At 43.3% G+C, this 9639-nt stretch overlaps 1 protein-coding gene across 1 annotated transcript in view; it reads right to left on the bottom strand.

Moving 5' to 3' along the window:
• Positions 1-464: 464 nt before the first annotated feature.
• Positions 465-9639, bottom strand: part of LOC138972971 (fibrinogen-like protein A) — a 9208-nt gene continuing 33 nt past the window's right edge. Inside the window, exons 1-5 of the mRNA XM_070345627.1 lie at positions 9232-9639; positions 6093-6180; positions 5491-5582; positions 4062-4351; positions 465-2750 (exon numbers count right to left, since the gene is read on the bottom strand). The exon at positions 9232-9639 is cut by the window's right edge and continues 33 nt beyond it. Coding sequence (XP_070201728.1) covers positions 2495-2750; positions 4062-4351; positions 5491-5582; positions 6093-6180; positions 9232-9285 — 780 coding nt within the window. The 5' untranslated portion in view covers positions 9286-9639 and the 3' untranslated portion in view covers positions 465-2494. The remainder of the gene's footprint in view (positions 2751-4061; positions 4352-5490; positions 5583-6092; positions 6181-9231) is intronic.

The following is a 9639-nucleotide window of genomic DNA, read 5'->3' on the forward strand; positions in this document are numbered from 1 at the left end:
ATTTGTCCGATCTCCAAGGTCAACTTCATGTTTACACGCAAGAACAAGACCAAGTGCACACGGAGAAGATCCTGTAATCCATGTCAGAGTTCGGTGGGTTATAGAAACACGAACATGCCCAGCATGCTTCCCCCGAAATCGGCGTATGCTGCCTAAATGGCGGAATAAAAACGGTCATACACGTAAAACATCCACGTGAAAGTTTCAGCCCATGAACGAAGAAGAAGAAGTAGAATCGATCGATTAACAAATACGCAGATTAAGACGGAAAGACACCATGGTACTGTGCCACAAAACAGAGCTGAAGGACCCACAGAATGACAATATGTTGCCTTGGCAATCATTAGAGAATCCAGGCGCTTTTCTATCATCTATATGCAGTCGCTTTACCAATACAACACAATGGCGCACCGTGATGGTGAAAGCAGGCAGCACGGCAGAGCGGGGTTGGTTGTAACCCACACACACACACACACACACACACACACACACACACACACACACACACACACACACACACACACACACACACACATCTAGCCTCTCTCTAACAGTACGCTACCCTACTTACAATAACATGTTACAACTAACCCTCCCTGCCCTACTTACATGTGACGTCAATCCTTGAAATGCGACGTAGTCAGTGTAACTGTTTAGATCTTCTTTATCAACCGTTATTGGTGTTTGTTCTCTCTCTCTCTCTCTCTCTCTCTCTCTCTCTCTCTCTCTCTCTCTCTCTCTCTCTCTCTCTCTCTCTCTCTCTCTCTCTAATGAAATTACAACTCCATGATCAATCATTCAAGGAACATTACATGCTGTTTCTCTTGCAAAACTTGTAAGAAATATCATTAAGCAGCTGGCGAAATATCACTGTACTCTCTGATTGTATTAAACAACATAATTCTCTATATAATGCACGAATAACATTTGTATATACACAAATATTTATTTGTTATAAAAAATTTTCAAACATTGCAAAAAATTCTAATTGCATCTTGAAATGTCTTATTGGTTGCTTTACATGTTTATTATGTAATTTGTAATTTATAATGAACTTATCTCAAGATCGTGTGGCTACTTTAAATCTGGCTTTGTGATTACTTCGCCGGCATTTTGCAATTAAAGCGAGTAGCCACACGATATTGAGATAAGTTCATTATCTGTTTCATAAGTGTCTGTCTGTCTGTCTGTCTGTCTGTCTGTCTGTCTGTCTGTCTGTCTGTCTGTCTGTCTGTCTGTCTGTCTGTCTGTTTTTCTGTCTACTTCAGAGACCTATGGGTCGACTTATTAGTAAATGTAACGTTTTCTGTTGTCAATAATAAACGTTCCAATTACCTACTATCCTTGGTTTTTTTTATTCACTTGCGAACCAAGTCAAAAATCACACAGTATGGCAAACACTGCATAATTGAGGTGCTATATAACGATAATGAATTATAATAATGAAAGCTGACACAGCGCGAACGGCAGAATTCTGTGCTTTCCGCTCTTACAGCATATACTAAAGGAATAAACACCTAATTGAATACATATACAATCCTAACATAGCAAAGGAACAACAAACCTACAACAACACAACTTTATGAGGAAAATAAAACACTTTTTTTATTGGAACTGTATTTTTAAGGCAGTTATACAGAACGGTATGTCTGTGTAACTGCTGTCGGCATCTTCCTAAACAACTGTAGTGTCATTCAGGTGGTTGCCTAGAACGTTTTTTTTTCAAAAATCTCAAAGATCAGGAAATAGTGACGTCACTAGGTGACACATTATTGAATGTGTAAGGAGGCTTACTTTATACCTAAAATCTCACCTTTTAGGCTGATTAGGGGAACGTTAATAAGAATAATGAGGATACTTACATGGCGCAAATCTTAGCGCCTCACAGAAACATACATATGAATACATTATTCTGTACACAATTTCCAAAGCAAATAATCATACACTTTACTTCTACAATATATTATAAATATATGAATGTCAAACAGTGTGGGACCGGCACGGTTGGCCTAGTGGTAAGGCGTCCGCCCCGTGATCGGGAGGTCGCGGGTTCGAACCCCGGCCGGGTCATACCTAAGACTTTAAAATTGGCAATCTAGTGGCTGCTCCGCCTGGCGTCTGGCATTATGGGGTTAGTGCTAGGACTGGTTGGTCCGGTGTCAGAATAATGTGACTGGGTGAGACAGGAAGCCTGTGCTGCGACTTCTGTCTTGTGTGTGGCGCACGTTATATGTCAAAGCAGCACCGCCCTGATATGGCCCTTCGTGGTCGGCTGGGCGTTAAGCAAAAAAAGCCAACAACAAACAGTGTGGGGATGGAGTCTAGTCCCGCGTAACGTCATCATGCCTTTTTGTAAAGACAACTCTGCCTAAGAATTTACAATTGACGACAGTGACGTCAAGAGTGATCATGCAGAAATCGTTTTGTCCTATAACCAGGCCAACAACCTCGTCATGTCGTTAAGCCTACATCCTCCTCCCTCGCTGCTCTACCATCAACGTACGCCATCGTAAAAAGCGCCATCCCTGCTCCAGTGGAATTCCAAGGCAGAAAAAGACATATCAATACCCAGCACAGGCCAGGTCAGCGGTTTGGCAAACAGACTGTACTCGGTACAGTCCGGCCCGTACCAGCCTGGGGCACCATTTATACCGGCGCAGCCGTGCGTGTCCCGGTCCTGGGTAGAGAAGGAAAGCGGGCTGGATGCTTGGAAACCGTCGTCTCCAGGAGTGTGTTCTCGTGGATAGGACCTGCGCGAGACAGAAACAAAATCAACAATCTGAGAAAAAAACAACGTCAAAACGAAAGTAACAGACGGCAGACGACACAAGGGGGATAACCCCGCATCCCTTTTGTCTCATTTGTTTTGTAATGTGTTGTCTTTCTCTTTGTATAGTAAGTCCAGTCTCTTTGCGTCACGGTATAGTTGTCTGGACGACCTACAGCGCACGGCAACATTTGCGCGGAGAACCGGCGTTTCCATCTGAGTGATCGACAAGAAGAAGAAGAAGATATCAGTTTAACATTGAACGTCCTTTCTTTGAGCCATGTGACGTAAGAGGCCGACTGTGTTGTGTTCAATCGTAAAACATAACGTGGCTGGATACATAAATGGTATTAGTAGTGTTGACCAAAATTGGTGAATACATAAATGTTATTTGTATTTTTTACCAAAATATAACATTAAACACAGATTTCGCCGTTCATTGTTCACCTCGACCGCAATGACAGAATTATAAATAACGCAATTAGTTAATCAACCTAAAATCATGTTCAGCGATTATTGTGTTTTACAGAATGGCAACGACTTACCAGCATTCAAAGCAAGCCAGCCAAATCCAGATTAGCTATTGTGAGTTAGCAAAAGTGGGACAAAGCCAACGCAGGACAACAATTCCAACGGCAAATTGAAAAGATTTAACACGAAATGGCATAGTATGAGGAATGACAGTTTTAGGTCGAGGTATGAGATAGGACAAGGAATGATCGATATAAATTATAGAAATGGCAAAAGAATCAAAATGGCGAAGGAATGAAAAAGGAGAACAAAAGACCCAGGACAAAGAATGATCGACGTAGTTAAAAACAAAATGGCATTGGACAAAGACAGACGTAAGACAAAGAGTGGCATAGGACAAGGACTTGAATCAGGCAACAAACAATGTGGGCGGGGGGGGGTGAATACGCTCAATATAAAATTATGTTACAGCTGTACGACGAAGTGACCCGGTTTAGTACCGAGTATCCAATCTACCTCTCTGCAACCTCCATATCATCACCCTGACTTTATACCCGTTGTAACTCAAAGCAAAAGACGAGTTCTCGTCCCCGATGGTGAGGTGATTGGAAATAACAGTTTGTACCATGTTTACATCTGTCCGAGTTTTCACCTAGCCGGGCTAATACGGAGGCAAGTTGTCATGCTAAGGAGAAAACAACGAGCTTACCCGTTGTAACTCAAAACTAAGACGATATCTCATCCCCATCAGTGAGGTGTTGATAGAACGCAACGATTTTACCCGTTGTAACTCAAAGCATAAGAACACATCAGCCTGACTTACACGTTGTAAGTCAAAGCATATGACGAGCTCTCATCCCCGATGGTACAGTTTTGATAGAAGACACCGGCGCCGTCCTGCCCTCCCCACAGAGACACGTGCGCACTGTATTCAGCCTGGTGCGACAGGTAGTGAAGGCTCTCCAGGCCCGCGAAGAAATCCCAGGGATCCGGTCCCGTGCCGAGGTTCCCTGTGCGTCCAGCTTTTGCCTCGGCCCAGTCCAGGTTTTCCCACGACTCGTGCTGGCGGCGAAACGGGACCGTCACTCCTCCCCACTCAAAGAGGCAAAGTACCTGTTGCAATCCAAAATCAGATAGACTGCTGACGCTCCAACATTCAGAATTTAAAAAAAAAAGAAAAAAAGAATTGTAGCTAGAGATCAAATAACCAAAGGGAAGTAAGCGTTCCAAATACAAACGACATGTGTAATGGAGTAAGCAAGAGTTATACGGAACCAATCTCCTGGCACCTGAGAGAATAACAAGAATTGTAGCTAGGTTATTGGTGGGTGTTTTTTTCTCAATAATAATAGAGTATCTATTGGTTTAAACAAAACTTTATTCAATTTTCATATTATGACATATGTACAGTATTTTGCATAAGGAATCCGGACTCAAGCATAAGGCTAATATTGGCTGAGCAGAGGGCCAATACCTTGTAATGTTATTCGAAGGTGCCCAAAGCACATAATTGAGCTATGGTTCGTCCTGGGCTGTACGAAGCAAAAATGGGTCTCACCCAACTAGGTAGAAAGATGCAGCTGCGAGGTCGGATTGGTTGAAATTGAGATGTGTTGTGATTTCAATCAATCAGACCCCGCGGCTTCTTCTCATCCAATTGGGTGAGACCCATTTTTGTTTCGTACCCTTCAAGGTCCTTGTCTACATTTTTATACCGAAATCGCCATTTGACCATTAAAATGCAGAGTCTATTATCTACAAATATCAACAATACACCCCCTTTCGATCAGGAAAGACGAAGCCAGTGTAGCCGTTTGAAAATTCATTGTAGTATTCCAGCGTATTTGGAAAATGCCAAGCCCAAAACTCCTCTCAAATCCCGTGCATTTCGTGCGTTTAAAAAAAGCGTGGACAGCGCTCCAGTGTCAAACTGTTGCTGCACTTGTTTGGGCGTGGCTATAAGCATAGTGACATGAATTTGATTGGTCAGTATTTTTAGGCAAAGCACATGTTCTCAGCAAACAGAAAACAAAATATTGGAAGCGTGAGTCACGCTACCCAAAAATAAAATCTTTTTTACATAATCTTATTTTGTTTTCTATAACTTTTTTCCCCATGGTTCATTCATCATCTGACATAACTTTTTAGCAAAATCTAACCATAAGATTATAGAAAAAAAGCAAAAATGTAGACGACCACCTTTAAGGCCACATCACCACACAAGAACAAGAGTGAGACACACACAAACTCACCAGAAAGGCTGTGGGGGCATCGCGTGGCTGAATGCTGTAAGGCCCGTTCAGGTCAGTGTTGTTGTATCCGTTGCTGTACGCTTCCGTGCAGTCTGACAACACGGTGAGAGAGTTAGAGGTGTATTCGGATGTTCTTGTCGTATTGAAATACTACGCACCGACAAACACTCACGCGAGCGCGCGCACACATACACATATGCATGCGAGCAGACTCTTACAGGCACACACAGATATGAGAGCGAACACACACACACACACACACACACACACACACACACACACACACACACACACACACACACACATCGACACATACATCGATTGTTTCGATCTCCTCCCCCTCCCCCCCCCCCCCCCCTTCTGTATATGGGCCTATGGCTTCACAGTAAACCATTTCTGAGTTCTCTCTCTCTCTCACTCTCTCTCTCTCTCTATCTCTCTCACTCTATATATATATATATATATATATATATATTATATATATATATATATTTCTCTCACTCTCTCTCTCTCTCTCTCTCTCTCTCTCTCTCTCTCTCTCTCTCTCTCTCTCTCTCTCTCTCTCTCTCTCTCTCTCTCTTCACAGAAGAACAAAGTCTCACCCCGAATGTAGCGCTCACAGGAAGTACCGCTGTACTGAAGGGGACAGAGACACCTGTACCCATCTCGTGATCCGCCATTTTCACACACCTAAAAACAACAACACAAACTGTTGTAAACGATAGAGTGTAGATCAGTCTGCCGTGTTTGTCTGGCGGAGAAAGATGACTACCACCTGCTCCAACGTGAAGAACAAGTCGTCCTACTCAGACTCCGCACTGGACATAACAGACTAAACCATCATATGGCCACAAAGCTGAAGCTAGTTCCCTCCCCCTTATGTCCGTGTGGCAAGAATCAGCCAGCAGAGCACATTCTGCAGGCCTGTCCATACCACAGTGCTCTGAGGGACACCATCTGGCCAGAGGAGACAGCGCTACAAAAGAAGCTATACGGCCCCAGAGAGGACTTGGAGAGGACAGCACGTTTCGCCCTGCAGTCCGGACTGACGATCTAACAGCGAACGACAAGAAGAAGTCTGCCGTGTGTTTGGGTGTGTGATTTAGGCCAACAACAACAAAAATGTTGATTTAGGGTAACGTGACCAAAACACATAAGGACGGTAGGTATGTGTTTGTTTTTTAATTTATACTATTTAGTCGAGTTCGAAGTGTTAGTCTCGGTACGGTTCGCAAAATGTGCCAACAGTTTGTTTTTGAGAAATGAAAAAAAGGTTTTAGGGTCGTTGGAAAAAAAAGGGTCGGTCGGGTTACCGTAAACCAACATGTTTGTGTTGGCCTTGGCAGTGTATTGTGTTAACCATAGACCATTTATCCTGGACCGCCAACTAGCTCTCTCTCCGCTCTATCTCTCTATTACGAGGTAGCGCCTCTCGTGGCCTTTCAGAAATCAGGGGGGCGTCATATCCGGTGTCGATTGTAAACATGGACGATATTATCGAAGTTGCCGAGGTAAGTTCTGAAAATGCTAAAATAAACTCAGCAAAAGTGCATATGGAACATGTTTTTCGATAAGTTTTGTTAAGTTTAGTTTGGAGTTTTGGAAAATCCAGTTCATTGTCACCTCCCATTGTCACAAATAACTGGAGCGTGCTTTTTTTCCACTGTCTTCGAATCGCTGGCCTTTCAAACCGGACGTGACGCGCCCCTGAAAGTCGAGAGAGAGCTGGAGTCGTAACCTCGAAGGGTCACGTGACGAGTTGGCGGTCCAGGCTATTTGGTCTATGTGTTAACTTAAACGTCGCATGGGCCTGAAGCCGAGATTAAACCTTGATATGTTGCCACAGTAAGGTACACATCTTAAACGTCGCATGGGCCTGAAGCCGAGATTGAACCTTGATATATGGCCACAGTACGGTACACATCTTAAACGTCGCATGGGCCTGAAGCCGAGATTGAACCTTGATATATGGCCACAGTACGGTACACATCTTAAACGTCGCATGGGCCTGAAGCCGAGATTGAACCTTGATATATGGCCACAGTAAGGTACACATCTTAAACGTCGCATGGGCCTGAAGCCGAGATTGAACCTTGATATGTTGCCAAGGTACACATCTTAAACAAATGAGGCAGAGCAAATGTTTTAAGATCTGAGAAACAAAGGGAAGTAAGCGCTGTAAATGATTGTATTCGACTGAAGTGTATGAGAGAAAGAGATTTATTTTTTTTTTATCTGTAATATTTTTTTCATTTTTTAAAAAAAATTTTTACAACACATTATACATTACGTCACAATTCACATCGCCACATTCATACCTACAACATGCATAGAAAGAATGATCTAGAACAGAGAGAGAAATAGAGAGAGAGAGGGAGAAAGTTAAAGAGGCACTGTATAGGACCGTTTGACTACAACAACTACTAAACCTTTAAACAATATTGATTACTACAAGATTCAAGTTTACAACAGAATATATATCAAGATACTGTTAACGAATTAGGGAGGAGGAGTAGAGCCTAGTACTGGACAATTTTCATGAAACCAGGTTAGAATATGGTTGCCAGAGGCGGTCAAACTTATCCTCTGCTAATCCCCCCTTGTACTTGTCCAATAAATATCTACTTTTCAAACATTTCAAGAATATCGAAAGCACTGGTCTTTCAGAGTTCCATTTACATTTGTAAATATAAAATTTGGCCAGTAAAATAATGAAATCTAAGGCCTTATCAGTGAGAGTTATGCTGAGCTAATCTTCAGGCACCCGAGAGAATAACAAGCATCGAAATCAACAAGTGAATTTCATCTTTCTAGCTGAGTAAGGTAAATTAAAGGTTATGTACTGTAAAGCCCTGTGACGTCGCCACATGAAATTAATAATGATAATAATAATGACAGCTTATATAGGGCAAACCGCAGGAATCTAAGCTCTCCGCGCTTTACATAATAACTATTCATTACAACATACTATTCGAACATCAAATATAAATATACATTCTAGCAACATAACGTAACAGTGAACCTACAACAACACATTTATAGTCACTTATGGACAGTACATCCACTTGGGACAATACCACGCAAATTAGGGTTATTTCCTCGCTGGGGAAAGCAAGCTGCCATACAGTTTGTTTGTTCGTTCATGGGCTGAAACTCCCACGGCTTTTACGTGTATGACCGTTTTTACCCCGCCATTTAGGCAGCCATACGCCGCTTTCGGAGGAAGCATGCTGGGTATTTTCGTGTTTCTATAACCCACCGAACTCGGACATGGATTACAGGATCTTTTTCGTGCGCACTTGGTCTTGTGCTTGCGTGTACACACGGGGGTGTTCGGACACCGAGGAGAGTCTGCACACAAAGTTGACTCTGAGAAATAAATCTCTTGCTGAACGTGGGGACGAACTCACGCTGACAGCGGCCAACTGGATACAAATCCAGCGCGCTACCGACTGAGCTACATCCCCGCCACGCTGCCATACAGTAAAGCGCTGCACATTTTCTGTTACCTGCATACACTGTGTCGGTGTCTTCCAAGCTCTTAAAAAATAAAAATGTCCGCGTGAAAAACTAAAATTGTGAGGTGAGGTTCGATTGTTTACGGATTGCTAGAGCCATTCGCAACAAATCATCGAACAATATTTGAGGAGAAATACGGTAATATAATTTTTCGTGAACACTATAATGTTCAAGTCCAATGTTTACTATTATTTTTTGACACAAGAGAGTCGTCATGCTCACCACCCGACAGGCAGGAACTGACGGTGTCCAACGTGACGTCACAGCGCACGTCATCTCCGACGTTGACCCCGGAATCAGCTCGTAGCCAGCGTCACAGGTCAATGTCGCTACGTCACCTTGCAGAGTTCCCGTCACATCCCACGACCCTTTGTCCACAGCTCTCGGTGCCCCGCAGCTAGCCGGGAACGGAAGACAGTTGTGCTGACGCAGCAAGTTTCCATCAGGAACGCACACTTCCGTTTCTGCGCAGGGTCGCGTGGAGCACGTGTTGTCAAGGTCGTCATATGTGACCTTCTCCACCGACCAACCCTTGGGCAGCGCAGTGGCTGAGACAGTAGACAATAAGGAAGGTATTTTGTTTTGTTCCAGCGGTTCTGGTACTAATACACACGCTCCCACAAACTGCAC

This window comes from Littorina saxatilis, linkage group LG8 (assembly GCF_037325665.1).
Source record: "Littorina saxatilis isolate snail1 linkage group LG8, US_GU_Lsax_2.0, whole genome shotgun sequence".
NCBI classification, from domain to species: Eukaryota; Metazoa; Mollusca; class Gastropoda; order Littorinimorpha; family Littorinidae; genus Littorina; species Littorina saxatilis.